This window comes from Taudactylus pleione, unplaced genomic scaffold (genome assembly GCF_031769625.1).
Source record: "Taudactylus pleione unplaced genomic scaffold, aTauple2 ptg000609l, whole genome shotgun sequence".
Lineage (NCBI taxonomy): Eukaryota > Metazoa > Chordata > Amphibia > Anura > Myobatrachidae > Taudactylus > Taudactylus pleione.
The window spans coordinates 18,354,422-18,375,219 of NW_028285011.1; the positions used below are offsets into that span (position 1 = coordinate 18,354,422).

Here is a 20,798-nt window from a genome sequence, read left to right on the forward strand (position 1 = left end):
TGGAGAAGATGATGTTCATAAAATGAATTATCAACTCTTCCAGGGAGACCAGCCTCCAGAACGTACAGAGGGACCTGTGGTTCCAGCAGGGACGAATTAATACTCTGTGAGGATGAGGATGTACACACTGAAGAGGGTGAGGAATCGGTGGATGAGGAGGATGAGGATGACATCTTGCCTCCGTAGAGCCAGTTTGTGCAGGGACAGATAAATTGCCAGCTTGTTTTGTGGGGGCCCAAACGAACCAATCATTTCAGCCACAGTTGTGTGGCAGACCCTGGCGCTGAAATGATTGGTTTGTTAAAGTGTGCATGTCCTGTTTATACAACATAAGGGTGGGTGGGAGGGCCCAAGGACAATTCCATCTTGCACCTCTTTTTTTTCTTTGCATTATGTACAGTTTGGGGCCTAGTTTTTCAATGCCATCCTGTCTGCCACTGCAGTTTCACGCCTAGATGGGTCACGTGTTTGTGCCGCCCACTTGTGTCGCTTAGCATAGTCATCCAGCTACCTCGGTGCAACCTTTTGGACATAAAAACACTATTGTGAGGTGTGAGGTATTCAGAATAGACTGGAAATGAGTGGAAATTAAGGTTATTGAGGTTAATAATAGCATAGGAGCAGAAAAACCTACAAATTCTGTGATTTTAGCTGTTTTTATGCTTTTTTTCAAAAAAATACAGATCCAAAACACAAAACCCAGAACCCAAAACACGCAAGGGTGGTTTTGGCAAAACCAATCCAGATCCAAAACACGAAGAAAGATCCAGATCCAAAACCAAAACACAAAACACGAAAAGTGGCCGGTGCACACCCCTAATATATATATATATATATATATATATATATATATATATATATATAAAGATCCACAGACCGGCACTCAATAAATGATGCATACCATTTGAATTGCTCCGGTGCCTTCCTATAGGGTGCCAACAAAGTGTCCCAGATACAGATCCAAAAAAAGGCGTCACTCGGAGACTTGAAATGCAGGTGAAAATTCAGTTTTAATGGTCGACGTTTCGGAGGACAAGCCCCCTTTCTCAGTGTCAGTGTCTTGAGAAAGGGGGCTTGTCCTCCGAAACGTCGACCATTAAAACTGAATTTTCACCTGCATTTCAAGTCTCCGAGTGACGCCTTTTTTTGGATCTATATATATATATATATATATATATATATATATTAAATGTCCACACACAAAAGTGCACTCACCAACACCAAGGTTAATTACACACACTCACACACATAAATATAATATATATTTTATATATATATATATATATGTGTGTGTGTGTACATATATCTACAGTATATATACATATATACTGTGTATAATTTTATTGATTGGGGCCCCCACAAGTTTGTTGCCCAGGGGCCCCCACAGACCTTAATCCGGCCCTGACAAGAGATCATTTATATATCACATATATGGGATGTAGTCTGAGGGTTAGGCTGTGGGGAGGGTGGTTATGTTTAGAATGCGGAAAGGGTTAGGCTGTGGGAAAGGTGGGTTAGGGGGAGGGTTAAGGGTTAGGGTAAGGTTACTTACCTAAGCCTGTTAGGATTCTGACAGCCGGAATGCCGCTGCCAGTATTCTGACCACCGGCATCCCGACCGTCGAGATCCCGTACCCAACCTAAATATGTAGCTTTCATAAAACAATTGAAATTGAGTTTATCCTCATCAATATACCTGTCCATAATATAAAACTGATTTGTGTGATCGTCATTCTTTTATTAAACTTATACAGGGTTAAATGTAGTATTTTAATTTCATTATTTTGCTCATTTATATTTCATTATACTGAAGTAGACTGTGACCTTATCAACTAATATAATAATAAGAGTGGTTTAAGAACCACAAAGTAGACCCTTGATTATAGACCCTTCACTCTACACACAATAGATTATTTACCTATTTAATTTAACTCATTAACCCATGCATGATTACCCATGCATGATTAGAAAGGATCAGTCACCTTTGGGACAGGTTCTACTTTGGGGATGTAGTCAAAAAGTCGACAGTAGCAATGTCAACATTCATAATGTCGACACCACAATGTCCACAGAAATTTGTTGACAATGTCAACAGGCAAATGATCAACATTCTCAGAATGTCAACAGATGAAATGTCGACATTAGGGTTAGGCTGTGGGGGGGGATAGGGTTAGGCACTAGAAAGAGGGTTAGAGGTAGGGATTAGCATTAGGAGTAGCAAAAAGAATACTTACTGGAATGCTGCAGGATCGGTGATCTGACCCGGAAGAGATAGTCCCATCACCACCGGGACCCGGAAGATGCCGCGGGAGCCACTGACATAAGGTAAATCATCACTGGGCTGCAAAGATGAAATGTTAACATTCTAACATGTCAACTGTCACGGCCAGGGTTTCTCAGCATGGTGGTCACCGGGTATTACCTGTGAGGTCGTTATGGCGGGGGGTCTCTGGCAGCGGTGCTGGTGTTTGGCGAGGGGCATTGGCTGCGCGTGGTTCTGTACGGGCACATTGTCACTAAGCCTTGTGAGGTCTGGTGGTGTTTCCGTTCCATTGGCATGGGCGCCGCCATCTTGCCTGCGGCCATGTGATTCCGGCTGTCCAGTCCTGGTAGGTCAATCCAGCCAGTCATGGCGCAGCACAGAGTATTTAGGGAGGTCCAGAGCCTTCCTTCCTTTGCCAGTGCAACGTGTTTCTCAGCTGCGGCTGAGAGAGAGTACCTGTGCCTTATCTGCCTCCCTGTCTGTTACGCTACTAGCCTGAACCTTGCCAGTTCCAACCTGCTGGACTTACCCTGCACCCTCCATATACTTTCTTACCTGCCTGAGTACCTAAACCTGCTGTTTCCCTGCACCTTGCTTCATTTCACTCCCAGCTGGACTTCACTACCTCTGCTTGCATCAGTTACAGCTCACCAAACCTGCATTCAGTTACAGCTAATCAAGCCTGCATTTAGTTACAGCTCATCATATCTGCATTCTGTTTTCAGCTCACCATACTTGTATACTGGACTGTTCCGGCCCGTCACTATCTGGACATTTTCTCATTAACCCCCACTACAGTTATCAAATGCACTTTAGTGCTACACCTGGACTTTTTCATTTGCCATTCCCATGTCTTCTAAGACACTTATTAAAAACTACACTTTTTCATTTAAGTCTGCTTCTGTGTCTGCTCCTATCACCACCCCGGGTCCACAACAAATTCAGAACCTCACATCAACATTTCATTACTATCTACGTGATGATGACATCATAGCCAATGTCAACATTATGACCATGTCTGCATTCTCATGTTGACACGATGAATATCACCATTATGTCTGTCCACATTTTGTACTCATCCCGGTTTATGTACAGCAAGTTAGCTTAGGTAAATTGATTTTTATAAAAGTTTTCATGTTTTTCCTGATGTAAAATAATACTTTTTTGCAATCTTTCAAGTATAAAGCCCGTGCTGCTCCATACCTTTGGAACTCTCTCCCTCTCCCTATCAGATTCTCCACCTCACTGCATATCAAACGGACTCTCATCAAGGCCTTCCAGCTCTCATCCTAACCCACATAATACTCTCTCCTTCCTATCTTCCCCTTCTCTGTCTGCCCCTCCCCTTTAGGATGTAAGCTCTCACGAGCAGGGACCTCTTCCCTCATGTGCTTCTCCTTACACTTTCTTCTACTCCTTACTCCTCATAAGGGCACCTACCACGTGACTGCCAACCCCCTGCTGCTTATTTTGAGTGTTTTAATCACTATTGCAGCAATGTATATAATGTCCTTCACTGTACTGTAAGTTACTTGTATTTTTTTTGTTCACTTATTAGTTTTATGTACTATGTAAGGCGCTGCGGAACACTTGTGGCGCCATGTAAATAAAGGATAATAATAATAATGACAGATCATCAACTTCCCGTGAGACATACTGTTATTGTTTTTGCTTACTTGTTTATAGCTGTAGCTTTAGTTTTAAATATTTATAAACATTACATGTTTCCTGTACACATCCATAACTTACTGCAGCATTGGGTGTGTCCCGGATGGATTCCCATTTCCTCTGTTTCCTAGTCAAAACCTGCATATAGTAGTCAAAATATCACATAAACCTGCACCAGGCACTGCTTAGAACAGTCTGGCTTTGTCCTCCTGTGTTTGTTTTGCCAGTGCGAAGCTATTTTACAAACCTGTCAGTGTAAAGGGTTATTAACAGAACATACACAATTGCTACAGGGTTTTCTGCTGTGCTGTGATCACACATTGGCAATTGTGAACACATGATTAACCGATCTGCTACTTTAGGTAAAAGTAAAACGTAATGCAATTCATGTTTAAATGGTAAGAATGAATTATGAAAATATGCAAATTATTATTTTTGGCAAAAGAAATCTAATTTAAACTTTGTAGTTATTTATTACCAGTTATTTGTATAGCACACACATATTCCACAGCGCTTTACAGAGAATATTTGGCCATTCACATCAGTCCCTGCCCCAGTGGAGCTTACAATCTATGTTCTTTACCATGTGCTCATACACACGTGGTAAAGAACATAGTAAATCCACTATATTTCTGGAGTGTGGGAGGAAACCCCAGCAAGCACAGGGAGAGTATACAAACTCCACACAGTTAGGGCCGTGGTGGGAATCGAACCCACAACCTCAGTGCTGTGAGGCAGTAATGCTAACCATTACACCATCTGTGCTGCCCGCAGTTAGTTTGGATTTGTATCCTTAACATGTAAAATCCTTATCATTTCAATATAACACCTATCGCACAGAATAATCCTCAACCACACATATACTCATGAGTGCACAGCATCATGTATCTCTGTATGTAGTTTAGCGGTGAGCAGGACACTGGGGGGCATATTCAATTTGGTGCAAAATTTTGGTATTCAACTAGGTGCGACATTTTTTTTTTTTGGGGGGGGCGCACAATTTTGTTTTTAGCATCTTCAAAGCAAGCCCAATTTTTCCTAAAATCTTTATTTTTAGGAAATTTGTTGGAAGTTGCTTCAGAACCTCTAGGACACCTCCCAATGACTAATTAAACAATTGGAAGTTTCCAAATATCTTAATTAGTCCAAATTACCTTCTGGCAGCGCTGTTCTCCTTCTTTGCTTCCCTGAAGATACTGCAGCCATGTCTTCCACAGGCTGTGTGAGATCCCTGTCATGTGTGAGACCCCCTGTCATGTGAGATCCCTGTCATTAGTGAGACCCCCTGTCATGTGAGATCTCTGTCATGTGTGAGACTATCGGTGTGTGTGACTCTAAGATCCCTATAATGTATGAGACTGTGCATGAGACTCCCTGTCAGTGTGTGTGAGACCCCCGGTGGTGTGCGACCCCACCAGTCATGTGTGTCGCCCCCGCCAGTAACTGTCAACATTGTTGAGCATGCGGCAGCTGGGCACAGCAGACAAAGGAGCTGCTGGAACACATCGGTAAGTGCCCAGACTTTTTTTTCTCCCACTGGGTTTTGACTGCAAAAAAGTTTGCGACCAATTTTGTTTTTAAATCCTACACCCAATTGATTATGCTCCTACAAATGGGTAAAGCAACTTGGTCAGTATTAAAATCAGACGAACTTCGCAAATTTTACCCAAACATCAGTAATCAGGCAATTCTGTTGCCATTTACAAAGCAATGGTTATTAGCAAGAATATTTTGCTGTAAAACCAATTCTCTACTATTATTTGTTAGAAGGAGGTTTCCAGTGATAATGGAATCAGCCTTCACCATAAAAATCAATGAAGTTAAGTACTTCACTGGACAGTTTTTAAAGTACAGAAAATAATAGTTAAATGAAATGGTCCCCTATGTAAAAAAAATAAATACATAAAATTGTAACCATTATATTATATCATTGGCAGTTGAAGATTGCTTAAAAGTGGAAAGTGCCGCCAACCAGATTGATCTATCTTGGTATAGACTCATATTTAAAAATGATGTTGTAGGCACTATGAAGAGTAATCATTTTGTACAGCTTAATGTTTAGGCCCATTTCTCCAGTACCCCTCCTTTTTACTATGTACATGGATGACTGGCATAGACCCAAGACCATAAACAGGGGTGTGCAACTGGCGCAGCACCCTTATGGGATGTCTGGCTACACAGAAAGATGTAGGGTACTTGTTCTGTGGAGATGGGTACAGGATGCCGACAGTCAGAATCCTGATGCCAGCATCCAGACCAGGTTACAATCCTGATGCCTCCAGGTTCGTAAACCTAACCTAACCCTACCCCTAACTCCCTGCAGCCTAAACGTACCCTCCCCCCTAGTGCCAAAACCCAGCCATCCCTACCTGCAGCCTAAACCTAACCTCCCCTCCCCCACAGCCTAAACCTAACTCTCCTCCTAGTGCCTAACCCTCCTCCTATCCCCAGTACTTACCTTCGAGATCCTGGGCGGTCGGGATGCCAGCGCTAGCATTCTGATAAGAGTTGGCATTCCGGCGTTGGCTTTCTGAGCATCTGAATCCCAGCGGTCGGGATTATGATCATGGTCTCAAGTGCACAGGGGTAGAGGAGTGCTGGCCCAGGGCTATGATACTGCACAGGCCAACTAAAACACTTCTGAACTGTGAGGTTCTAAATGAGTATTAAAAACAAATATCATCTGCAGTTTTTTGTAACACATCAGCATTACAGTGTTTCAAAGAGGACTAGATAAAAAAAATTCAAATATAAAATTTATTTACTGAATCATACTGCCGATTAGTTATGAGATGGTCTGTGATATATTATAATTCTTATTTGCTTGTGTACTGGAGATTCTAGGAAACATATCATTTGCAGCACAATGGAACAGTGGTTAATTGCTTTAAATTGCTGAGCTCTATTTGTGTGGAGTTTGTATGTTCTCCATGTTGGGGCTAACTCTGTGTGCTCAAGTTTTCTTCAAGCTCTAAAGAAATTCTGATAAGTTGATTTGGTCCTGACTAAATGAAATCTAGTCTGCGATTCCGCACGCAATCGGCCATTTGTTGAGGGCCCGCTCTTAACATTTCCCAATTCCAGTACACTAAATCTGGGTACACACTATACAATATAGTGGCCAATCTTGCAATCCATAATGAATCACAATGACCATCGTATAGTGTGTACCCCCAAATTTCCACAATTCATTGTTTGATATATTGGCTGGTTACAGCTTCCCACCTGTTGTGTTGTACATCAGATGGGATGATGCCACAGACAACGTGGACTTGTTACATTAAGCATGTAACAATATATTGCATTGTCATATTGCATCGTTACATCGCATCGCCACATCATTGGATCGGCACATCATTGAGGTGTGTACTCTGTTTAAGGGGCTGATTCTGAGTTGGGAGCAAAACAGCAAGTAACTTTGCACCTTGACAAAACCATGCTGCACTGCAGATGGGGCAGATTTAAATGTACCGAGAGATTTAGATTTGAGCGGTGTATCCAGGGCCGTGGAGAGGCGGCCAAGGCCCCATTACTATCGAGGGGCATGGCTTAATTGTAGGAGGCATGGCCGCGTCCCCTTAGAAGAAAATTAAAATAAAAAAACCCTATTTGCAGCGCCACTGTTTGCTGGGGAGGGGGCGCTGGGAGCCCCTCAGCCCGGCACAAATCCGGGAGGGGGGGCGTGATCAGTGTGGTCGCTCCCCCCCTGCACAGGCAGAGAATACTGCTGCTTAGCTGCAGCAGTCTCCCTGGTCCCACTGCAGCCCAGCAAACAGCAGCGTGTGCTGGGCTGCTGATAGGTAAGAGGGAGTGACCCAGGATCCAGCTGTTGGACCCAGGCCACCGCCGGGCCCCTCCAACAAGCAAGGGCCCAGGTAATTAGTACAGGCCCCATTCATCTCTCTAAGGACCCCTGCGTGTATCCAATCTGAAATGTAAATTGGAGTGTAAAAATATAGATATCCAGCATTTGTGGGTTTCATACAAAAGCAGCCGGTATTAATAAAATATTCACCCCTGCATTGCAACATGATTTGTTCCAGATACAAAGTGACTTTTTTTTGCTTTGTTCCTAACTCAATCAGTGGAATCAGCCCCTAAGAGTGAATTGTTACACTGTCCTTGTAAACTGTTGACAATAAATATGGGTGCTTAGATATGTTTATGTCAAATTACCCTGCAACACTCCTCAAAGTCACATCTTATTAAAACTATTAAATAATAACTAATAAGGTAGTTTTCAGAGAGGGCAAAACAAAGATTAATCAGTGATCTTAATAAATATTTATCAGACCATATTGAACCTGAATGTTTTATACCATAAATCCAGGTAATGGGGCTTCATTTTAAATTGGCCTCTTCACCTTGTTGAACGTTAAGCAATCTGATTATGTTCTCTGGCTTCTGCTTATACCTTTGTAACCTTGGTCCTGATTTTCTAGAACAATAAACAGGTTTATGGACTAAATTACATGCAAACTACAGAAAATACATAAATGTATTTTTCTTCTAAAACAAATGTATGTTCTAACTTAATATCTTTAATAGAAGCATGAAGTGGTCTGCACATATTAGTTATATGATATCCTTAGTGGCTGCTAAGACTAACATTATATTTGTTTATAGTACATTCCCAGGAATCCACTCTTGCATAACTGGTTCAGGACTTTGTTCCAGAACCCATACCAAATGGAAAAACATCTTGTATAATACACCACTCGAAAAGGCTTCAATTACTGTACAAGGACTTGAACAGGATCCAACTAGCAGATATGGGAACTCTCTCAAAGCTACCACATGAGGAGCTTTAGTTAAACAAGAAAGGAAATGTGTTGTGGTAACCATAGAGAAGACAGTGCTGTGTTTGGTATGTCACTGTCTGTATAATTCCATTTTCATCTTATGATTGACTATTATTCTTTCTTTGGACAGTTACACCAAGCACATTTCTTTGCCATACCATTAGGATAAATGGATGCTGGGAGGGGGTTTCACAGTCCTACAACTTACTCTTTATATAAAAAGCCACAGATGCCAGACATAAAGGGTCTGTTCAGGCATAATTATTAATTTACTCAAGGAATAGCTAGTGAACTGGGCTTGTGCAATGACCTTGAAATGCCCATTTTTGTTAGCCAAGTAAGGGAAGCACATTGCAGAAACTTTTATAAAAGTAAACATTACAAAAATATAATTAAAAAAAAAAGACAACGGGTTTGAAGAAGCTGGATGAAAGCCACATCTGTTTCTTATTTTTGACTTAAGTGTGTGAAAATGCAACATTTCTCATTCTGTAAAGCAATTCTTTTGTTTTCCTCCACAAAAAGGAGACTGCTGACATGAAATGAGGCTTTAGAAACAGCATAAGCCATCTTGTATTATCCTCAGCGAGCTTTGTCATGGCCTTTCAACTTCACATACAGTCTCAAGCACACAATCACTGAAACATGCATGCAGAAAATGCAGCTACTTAGAAATGCAAATACTTCGGTTTAAGCCCTTTGCTATTTTAAGTATATAGAAAATGAGTCTGGAAACTGTGGATATTATAACAGGAAGCTAATGAATTGCTATAATTGCAGTTGCTAAGGAGATTTCAGAAATGCACATTAAATACATTTCCACCTCCAGCTAGAAGTCTTGGTCAGACCCCCAAAAATTGTTGTAGAAATCATAAACTTTAATACTGATAAGAGGATTTCAATGCATCTCATATTTTCTCTAACATAATAACATAATAAAATGAACAATGCCACAAAGAACAGATATTGAGTAGCCACATGTAGAATAAAATAACTTTAATACCAAAACAGCCTAAACGGCATATTAGAACCACACTTATAGTTGATGTGGTGGTGGGTTTGGCAACTTAGAAAACAGCCAGTCAAGTTATAATACCATGTTATTACGCCTCCTTTTCTTGTGTATAATGGACATAATGTTAATGACATCCTTCTTGTAAAAACTAATGGTTGCAGTAGCTACAAAGTACAAATGGGCACCATTACCATATAAAAGATAGAACCCTTTCTGGAGGAAGAGTAGGATTTTGACATGATATTATGACTTTGCTTTCAACTCTAAAGATATGATATATTGTAAAGTATATAATAGAAAATATTACAGATGCATCCGCTATGATGATGTATACAAACACTGAAACAATTACTGCAAATGGGATGAGTGGAAGTCCCATAATAACAGTGTAACAGTCTTCTTTAATTTTTAAACAGTAAAAGCAGGAACCTGTAATCCTCTCCGATTACTTGTCATAGCCTTTCTAGTGAGTACTGAGCTGGTAATTGCACTCAGGACCATCGCCAGCCTTCTACAGCATTTTCATCACATTTAGGAACCACGTAAAAATATATTTGCTGTATTATAGTATTGACAAAAAAAATCAACCATAGATGTTTATTTTCTTTTTATGTCAGTATTCTTTATGATCAGCTCAAAGCTTTTAAATTAGAACATTTCACAAATGCAGTGATATTGGGCATCTATATCACTAGGGGATTCATCTAACCTAAATTGTAATGTAAGCATTGATTAGAGGCATTACATTGCCAATGTATTAAGTTGTAATATAGGCAAATATGTAACTAAAATAACATTTTGCTTGGCAGAACATTCTCAAGCACAATGTCTGTCACATTTACATATAAAAACAATAAAACCACACTTAAAGGAAGGTACTACAGTACATAGAACGATTAGCACTGAATAATGCAGACTACATTAAATGTCAATGTAACATTGAAATAATAGAAATGCATGAAGGGAATACCTTAAAAATAGGTGATGCACTCAATCATACCAATTGAAGTAAAGATATAATCAACTTACATGGATTCTGTCCATGTAAACTAATTTGACAATAAGTAGGTTTCTGATCATCACCAAAAGTCTATTGAGAAAAGGTTGGTGGGTTTACAATGACTGCCAAACATCAGGATGCCAGGAATATACATACTGTATGTGAGAAACACACTGGAACTAGGAGACTAATCTGGTCACAACCTGTGGTAATATGTGCATCACAACTGCAATGTCAAAAATATAGCAAAATATATTCAGGTCTGATGAGCATTAGGAGATTGAATAACTCTGTGTCCAACACAGATTCAGGGAACAGAGTAATGAATTTAATCCTTAAAGGTAAATATCAGAAAACCATAACCTTACATAATGGATCTACTAAAAGGTCAACCAGAGCCATTCACATAGACTCTACTTACAATGCACAATGCACTGTATGATATATTCACCTCTTTAAATTAAAGCAGTTTTGTGTTTTTATTCAATCAGATTAGGGATGTGGTAGCAGAATACCGGCGCACACATTCACAGAATACATACACAATCCAACAGCACCACATACTATCGTTCAAATAACAATAGTGATATTAATTGTGATGTGTTGCTTTATATAAATACTATAGATGAGGTGAAGTCAGAAGTGTGCTGGGTTCCATGAGACAGAAGACTGACAAATGCTGCTGGTACATGGGGTGTGAATGAGGACAAGGAGCTGGGGTGCTGCTGGTAGATGGAGTGTGAGGACAAGGAGCTGGGGATTGGGTGCTGCTGGTACATGGGGTGTGAGTGAGGACAAGAAGCTGGGGACTGGGTGCTGCTGGTAGATGGAGTGTGAGTGAGGACAAGGAGCTGGGGACTGGGTGCTGCTGGTAGATGGAGTGTGAGTGAGGACATGGAGCTGGGGACTGGGTGCTGCTGGTAGATGGAGTGTGAGTGAGGACAAGGAGCTGGGGACTGGGTGCTGCTGGTAGATGGAGTGTGAGTGAGGACAAGGAGCTGGGGACTGGGTGCTGCTGGGACATGGAGTGTGAGTGAGGACATGGAGCTGGGGACTGGGTGCTGCTGCTGGTACATGGAGTGTGAGTGAGGACAAGGATCTGGGGACTGGGTGCTGCTGGGACATGGAGTGTGAGTGAGGACATGGAGCTGGGGACTGGGTGCTGCTGCTGGTACATGGAGTGTGAGTGAGGACAAGGACCTGGAGACTGGGTGCTGCTAGTAGATGGAGTGTGAGTGAGGACAAGGAGCTGGGGACTGGGTGCTGCTGGCAGATGGAGTGTGAGTGAGGACAATGATCTGGGGACTGGGTGCTGCTGGTAGATGGAGTGTGAGTGAGGACAAGGATCTGGGGACTGGGTGCTGCTGGTAGATGGAGTGTGAGTGAGGCAAGAAGCAGGGTTGCTGTAGGTACATGGAGTTTAAGAAAGAACAACAAGCTGGGGTGCTGCTGGTGCATGGAGTGTGAGTGAGGATAAGGAGCTGTGGTGCCAGTATATGCAGTGTGAGTGTGGACAAGGAGTTGGGGTGCTGCTGGTACATGGTGTGTAAATGAGGACAAGAAGCCGGGGTGCTGTAGGCACACGTAGTGTAAGTAAGAACAACAAGCTGGGGTGCTGCTGGTACATGGTGTGTAAATGAGGACAAGAAGCCGGGGTGCTGTAGGCACACGTAGTGTAAGTAAGAACAACAAGCTGGGGTGCTGCTGGTAATGGAGTGTCAGTGAGGATAAGGAGCTGTGGTGCCAGTATATGGGGTATGAGTGAGAACAACAAGCTGGGGTGCTGTAGGCACACGTAGTGTAAGAACAACAAGCCGGGGTGCTGTAGGCACACGTAGTGTAAGTAAGAACAACAAGCTGGGGTGCTGCTGGTGCATGGACTGTGAGTGAGGACAAGGAGCTGTGGTGCCAGTATATGGGGTGTGAGTGAGAACAACAAGCTGGGGTGCTGCTGGTGCATGGAGTGTGAGTGAGGACAAGGAGCTTGGAAAGTCTCTCACCGCTCTGCAATGTTGACTCGCATTTCCAGTCGTTGCCTAGTTTCTTGCATGACTCCCACAGGGACAGGTAGTACTGGTTGTCCGCCGTCACCCAGGCTGGGCTCAGAACGGCTCCGATATCCAGACACAGGGCCAGGAAGATGCAGACAAGTCCCACCAGCTTCAAAGGGGTGAGGACCGAGGAGCGCACTTCCTCCATCCCACTGGCAGATGAGGCCATGGTCCCCTCCCAGGTTCAGCAAGCAGATAGCACAGGGGGCAAGGAGCAGGGATCAGGGTGAGACAGATGGCTGATGCTAGGAGACTCCCAGTTACAGTTTGTATAGGATACTGTGGGGACTGTAGTTTCTGACTGTAGGAGGTGTAACAAGGAGTCAGATAGTAAGTAACGGAGCAGCCGGTGTATTAGATGATGCTCCCCTGCAGGAGATGTTGCTAATCTGTGGTGATGATGATGATAAGTGAGTCCCGTTCCTCTGTTCCTGCCACTTGTTTCCTTACACTCAGAGGCTGTTCGCTGCTCCCTGCTCCAGGACAGAAGCGCACTGTTACCCAGTGACCTCCGTCTTTGCATAACTCCCTCCCTCCTTCCTCTCCTTTCTTTGCCTTTTCCTTCTCTGCTCCCTCTCCTTCTCCTCCTGCTGGCTGCAAGGGGGCACCGGCCAGGCTGCTGACGTCAGCGGCGGCTCCGGAGGAGGGAGCACGGTGACAATGACACTCGTGTACATCTCAGGATTCCATATGTGCAGGTGCCCTGTGTGCTGCTTTATATACACTTCCTGCAAGCTTCAATCAGTTCTCAAGTGTGTCTGTCTTGTGCAATACAGCTTACTGCCCTACGAATATTCTTATAGGTTTATTATTTTCCCAAATACAATCTAAAGTTTATCTCATGGCATATATATCTACTTTTATTTTAGGACAAGGAAATATTGTGCTACTGCTAGTTTTAAACTCATCCACTGTCTGTCTGCTGTTCTTTATTAGATTTTATTTCTTTTTATGGATACAATAAAGAGAATAACAGTAACCCCAACACACAGAAATAGTACACTATTCTGTCGTTTTCTGTCTAGCGGTTGGGATTAACTTTTATTGTTATTGTTTTTTTTAAACATAGTTTTAAAAAATGTTTTTCCTAAAAACAAAAAGGTTACATTGATATAAATAACAAACTGTTACTATGAGGCTTATGCAGAGTTGGCTGCAATTGTCCCCAAAATCACAGGTGCAATTTGCATTCGGTAATTGCATGCATATACAAAGTGTCAACTATGGGTCTGAGACCCTGATTCAGAGCTGGATGCTCTGACAGAGCGCTCGCTCTGAATCGGGGCGTCTCTTTTTTTTTTATGGAGCGACCTCCTGGCCGCTCACATTGCTCTGGGTTGCCACCCACAGCTAATGCGAGCGGCCAGGATGATGGTCGCAATGGTCAAGACCATTGCGACCACCGGGCTGGCGACGAGACTCTTGTGGTAGGGTCTCGTGGCCGCAAGCCCCAGAAAGCTTTCGGCTCAAACAGAGCAGAAAGCTCTCCCACTGACATCACTTGTGTTGTCAGTGGGGCCGCCCCCAGACGGTAGGCATTTTCATGGGAACGCCTCCATCTGGGAAGCCACCCCCCCGGCCCGCCCACCAAAGGGGGCGTGCTGTCACTCAAAATCGACAGCACGCCCCCTTTGGGGCAAGACCCGGAGCGACGGATTGCCTGTCGCTATCCGGGTCTCACGCATGCGCACGACGGAGCTGGCTCCGTCATGAGCATGCGCTCTGGGCCACCATCGACCCGGTTGCGAGCGCTCAGCGCTTGCGACCAGGTCTGAATCCAATCCGGACGCAGTGTCGATATTTACCCAGATTGATCGATTGTCAGCCATTGAACATGCATGTAAGCTGCACTGCGCATGCACAGTGATTGAATAGTGATTACGCTCACACAGAGGATTCACTTGCAAAGTGAGTGACAGGTAGTCAGCGTTTCAGGGAGGTAACGGGGTTGTTAGAAAAACGCAGGAGTGCCTGACAGTTTAAACACTATTTTCTGGGTGTGCATAAATTAGCCACTGCGATCTTGCTCAGAACAGGAGAAACCTCTTCGTGTCTGGAAACCCGCTATGTCTGCGGCACCTTAGACTTACTCAAAAGGCTGATGGCCACCTATTCTGTATTCGATGTTTACGGTTTTGTGTGTGAGCGGCGGATGTGAGATGCTTTCATTGGGCGTCTCTAAGCACTGGATGATGAATAAGTCATTAGCATATTTTCGCATCCGTGATAGATCGCAATTGTGATGGCATTTGCGTGCGGATCAGAAACAGGCCTATGTTAAAATATGTGCTGATCAGCAACATTAGCATAGTGGGCTGATTTCTGCAGTGAATGCGTCACACACACGTATTTCCTGATCACGTTAATATATTTAACCATTTATTTGCAACAAATGTATTAATTATTAGAAGTCAATAAAACTGCTAAAACCTCACTAATACAGCAGAAACATATATCTGCCTTGTGTATGAAAAAAAAGCATAATATGCGCTTAAGTGCATCAGCAGATCAATCAGAAGAAGCTCACTAGTGCTGGGGACCATTATCATCTGCTATAAGTATTGGCCCCTGACCGCCTGTTAACAATGACAGCACTTCCTTGGGTGTGTTTGTTCCTATTGTACTTGGACTACATTAGAACACTCCTTTCCTACCCCTCCTGGCACAATCAGGTTGTAAGTTGCACAAACACACAAATCTGTACATAGTGTAGGTGGATATGTGTGCACCTACTGTTATGGGCACACAATGTGGCATAGTACTCACTCTGGATCAGGATGTATTTCTGTATTTCATTAGTCTCCAAACAGGATAACAATGTAAACAAAACAACTTGTATAAATATAAAAAACAACACAAGGCCACACCGGCTCTGCCTGCAGCTTCTACTCAAAGTGTGTTAGACTTTCTATAATCAATTATAGATATAGAAAAAAGTGGGAGAGAACAGAGCTATGGGTATATACACCACACATGGTGAGATAAAAATATGCAAAATGTGTTTGGGTCAGTAAAAGCAATATCACATTTAATAAAATTCTATACAATTAAAACATTCAGGTATGTCTGTTATGAGTATTAAAAAGAACTCTAACTAGAGCTCAAATTATGCTATATAGAATCCATAGACCTGTTTGTTAGAAGGGAATAGAGAAAGCAATGTCCATTCTCCTTGTGTACTGTATGGGAGGGTTATGGTATACCCTTTAAATGTGGAAGTACCCACATCTTCCTCAGGAGCATATTCTCCAAAGGAAGATGTGGGTACTTCCACATTGAAATGCATTGAACCCCTAAACAGATACCCACTGTGGACTATTGCACCATCAATTGGAGGACATTCGCAATCCCGGACTCACTGTCCACCTGCAACATCGTAGTGAGGGCTTCTTGCTAGCAGGGACTGTATGGCTTATAAAGTCATCGACTGGGTAATAACCCTCTGCTGGATACTATACCGGAATTATTTGCATAAATATATTTGTCTACATCCAGTTACTGTGTCTTTGAATTTTAAAGGGGTTTTGAATCTTATTAAATTGTGTTGAACTTTATTAAATGTTATAATGTTTTAACGGACACAACCGCATTGTGTATATTTTTTTCTCGCCAAGTGTGGTGTATATACCTATAGCACTGTTCTCTCCCTCTTTTTTTTCTATATAAATAACATTACACTGCTTGCTTGTACTTGTCATCTCTCCCTTGGACTATTGCAACTTCCTACTTTATGTGTTTGCTAGCTCCAGACTCTCCTCTCTTACATCTATCCTGAATGCTACAGCTTGTCTAATTTATCAGCTATCCCATCGATCTGCTTCAACTCCCCTACAGCAGGAATAGGAAACATTTTTCTGTTTATTGCCAAATGTTCAATATTACACTCCAAAAATTGTTTTCGGAGTGCCACCACCATTCCAACATATACAAACATTTTCAAAATGAATGGATGGGTATTAAAACTGTTAGTGGCTAACCTGTTCTTGGTTTTTCAAGTGTGTTAGCTCAGGTTAGGTCCCTCTCCTACCTACATCTCTGATCTCCTCTCAATCCACTCTCCCTCTCGCTCTCTCTGCTCTTTGTTATTATTTATTATTGAAGCATTTTCTTAATTGGCAGATATATTGTTTTTATTTTCAATTTTATACCAATGTTATTATTTGTTTTCCATTATTATTTCTTAAAGAATCTGCAACTAGAAGACAAAGTTAAGGCTTGCAGTGTACTGCCCATGTGTAACTGGCAAATCCAGCTCACAAATACGCAGATGGGAGCAGGGTGGACTGGCAAAGTAGTTTCTTCTTACTGCTTCCAGCAAGAATGGCCAGGGAGCTGAGTATCTCACAGCTTTGCCGGCTAACTTTTCTTGTTAATTGCAGCGATAACTGATTTTCTGTTGCCACAATAAGGGGTGATAGAAAACCAGTCTGTGTTTTTCAATGAGAACTCTTCCTGTTTTCTTAAGCTGGATCCATAAAGGTTCATGCATGAAATATATATAACCATGTTAAAGTTATTTTCTGTGCTATTTTTTTTATTTATTTTACTCTCAATCGTGTCATATTATATATATGTGTTATCTTCCTGACGAAAATCCAAAAGATTGAAACGTTGAAGTAAAGAAGTTTAGAACTTCATCTGTTTATTGATTTATTACTAAGGAGTGCCGCTGCCACCACTTTCTACACTATATATATATAAATATATATATATATATATATATATATATATATAAGAACATATCGAGCGCACTCACCAGACTTGTAAATATAGTAAAGATTTATTAATAGAAAGCCAACATCAGTAGTCCATGGATGGACTACTGATGTTGGCTTTCTATTAATAAATCTTTACTATATTTACAAGTCTGGTGAGTGCGCTCGATATGTTCTTATACTTTTGGAGCGGCTGAGCCCGTTTGAGCTTGCGACCCCAGCAATACTGACAGCAAAACGTGAGTGTGGACCTATTTGTATCTATATATATATATATATATATGTACAAGAAATAAGCGGCACTCCCAGTCCAGATAATTAGAGAAAAAACAGTGCTTTACTGTGCAACGTTTCGGGATCAGGTGTGTCCTGATGACGGGGGGCTGACCCCGAAACGTTGCACAGTAAAGCACTGGTTTTTCTCAATTATCTGGACTGGGAGTGCCGCTTATTTCTTGTATATGTATGTGGAGGGGTACCACACCCCAAGGTGAGCACCCCAGCAAGTATTTGGAAGGCTCTGCAACAAAGTGAGTGCCGGTATTTTTATGTTATATATATATATATATATATATATATATATATGTATATATATATATATATATATATATATAAAAAAATAAAATATATCATGGTGATTGATATAAACTGAAACCAAAATTGCCCAAAGGTACCAATCTGCAGTAAAGCCATGGCAAATGATCAGCACCTAGACTAGGTACAGTAACAAAAGGAAAAATAATATATGTAGCATATTAATATGAATCTGATTACTCAAATTTTGGAGAGGGATAAAGTGGAGAAGTTGCTCATAGAAACGAATCAGCTTCGAACTGCAATATTTCTAGCACAGCTATAAAATTAAAGTTTTAAACTGATTGGTTAGTACTTTATGTCTCTCAGCTTTATCTCTTTCCAAGATTTGATAAATCTCCCCCAATAGATTGTTCTCCTATAACCCAGCCTTTTTATTTCAAAACCTCTATTTTATATGGCTGGAGGCTCTCTCAACTGAAACACATTTGCTGTACACATGTCTATCAGGCGCATTTGCGAATATTTGCAGCTATACATAATCACTTGTGCGTGAACATGCCCTCACTGAGAACCCAAATGAAAATACACTTGATTAGAATAGGTCAATTGAGATATCATTTATTGGGGTATGTAGCTCCTCAGTATGAATTTACCTTTCTCATGTACAGTATATAGGCTAAAACAGGAGAATCACAAGTTTGCTTAGTGGACGAGTGGGATACAGAGGTGGATGCTTGGGTTGACATTCTACCAAGACACCTGCAAGATGACGTCGGTCGCTGCAGAGGTGTTGGTGGCTGCTTATCCGGACATCCATTTCACTCTATTTGCTCACTTACATTATTGTTCATATCACTTTCCTCTTTTTTCCCCCTTTCTTTTTATCAAAATATTATTTATTTTCCCTCCTATTGATTTGTTTTTTTCTCATTATTCTTCATTATTATGCGCTATTCTACCCCTCAATTGGTCTATTGGTGTATTTATGGTACTTAAACAAAATCAGAGGGATATACACGCTAGATATATGTGTACATACAGTACACAAGGATGTGTACATTTATATAAATATATATATATGTGTATATATATATATATATATATATATATATTTATATATATAGTACCAGTCAAAAGTTTGAACACACATTCTCATTTAATGGTTTTTGTTTATTTAAATTATTTTCAATATAGTAGATTAATACTGAAGACATCAAAACTATGAAAGAACACATATGGAATTATGTTGTAAACAAAAAAGTGTTAAATCAAAATATGTTTTTTATTTTAGATTCCTCAAAGTAGACCCCTTTTGCTTGGATGACAGCTTTGCACACTCTTGGCATTCTCTCAATCAGCTTCATGAGGTAATCTCCTGGAATGGTTTTGAATTAACAGGTTTGCCTTGTCAAGAGTCAATCTGTGGAATTACTTGCCTTCTTAATGTGTTTGAGTCTGAGACCATCAGTTGTGTTGTGCAGAGGTAGGGTTAGTACACAGCGGTCACCATTGGATGGATGGCCAACCATAGGTCATCCATCCGTTCAGCATTACAGACACGTGTGATGGATAAACCTGTAGCCCGCCACTTTTTGAATGAGGAACATCAAGTGTCTATGCTGCGATGTCGGATTATTGATTGGGTTCCCCCATTGCCGAGAGGGGGTGACCGCATTAAACTTTTGCATCAGAAGGAAAGTCGTTGGATTCGCTTTTTAGATACTGTTGCACCTAAGGGGCTTAATGAAGTGAATCCATTATCTGTATTTTTGCCTTAGGTGATTTGTGTAGTGCTTCACGTAGATTTGGTGTGATGCTTTCTCAGTATATTTTTACTTTTTGTTTTTCTCTTTTCCCTTAAATAATTTTCTTTTTTCTATTTTTTCCTATGAGTCTTATTGAATTGATTTAATTTCCTTAAACTTATTTGTATTTACAAGTGAAAATGTTTTTTTTTTTTTTTTTGTTAACCGCTTTATATAATATTTTCTATGCATAATATGTCTTAAAATTCAGTACTTAGGGCCTGATTCAGACCCACTCGCGAGCGGCTGTCCGCTTGCAAGTGGGTCGATGGTGCGCATGCGCGAGACGCGACGAGCGAAGGACTTTCCTTCGCTCGTAGTGTCTGATCAAAGGGGGCGTGCTGTCGATGTTGATTGACAGCACGCTCCCTTTGGTGGGCGTGCCGGGGGCGTGCCTCCCAGACGGAGGCGTTCCCAAGGGAGTGCCTACCGTCAGAAGCCGGCCCCACTGACATCACTAGTGATGTCAGTGGGAGTGATTTTGGCTCTGATAGAGCCAAAATCACTCCTGGCCTTGCGGTTGAGAAACTCAACCGCAGGCTTCTGCTCGCAGTGGCGATGGTCGCGATGGTCAAGACCATCGCGACCATCATCCTGCACGCTCGTATATGCTGTGGGTGGTGACCCACAGCTATACGAGCGTCCAGGAGGACGCTCCATATTTATGGAGGTGGGCCCTGATTCAGAGCGATATGAAAATTATTTCTGATTTTCATCCGGATGTTCCTCTAACCAAAATCAGAAATGAGATATTGGATGAGTGTTTTCACAAAAATGGTATTAGAAATGTATATACATATATATTTTATATATTATTTATATATTAATATTTTCTCCGTAGGGATGGAGATAAGAAATGATGGGTATTAGATTCATTCATATGCAGGATGAATATAATATAAATGTATATGATAACTTTAAAAGGCTTTCCTAAATATAGCAT

At 41.5% G+C, this 20,798-nt stretch overlaps 1 protein-coding gene across 3 annotated transcripts in view; it reads right to left on the minus strand.

Annotated features, from left to right (window-relative positions):
- Nucleotides 1-13,378, minus strand: part of TMEM47 (transmembrane protein 47) — a 149,800-nt gene extending 136,422 nt beyond the window's left edge. For all 3 annotated transcript variants that reach the window (XR_015871969.1, XR_015871968.1, XM_088454199.1), the window contains exon 1: nt 12,748-13,378. Coding sequence is in view for 1 of the 3 variants with exons in the window: in XM_088454199.1 (XP_088310325.1) it covers nt 12,748-12,967 (220 nt within the window). In the remaining 2 variants the exon portion in view is untranslated. The remainder of the gene's footprint in view (nt 1-12,747) is intronic.
- Between the last annotated feature and the right edge of the window lie 7,420 nt (nt 13,379-20,798).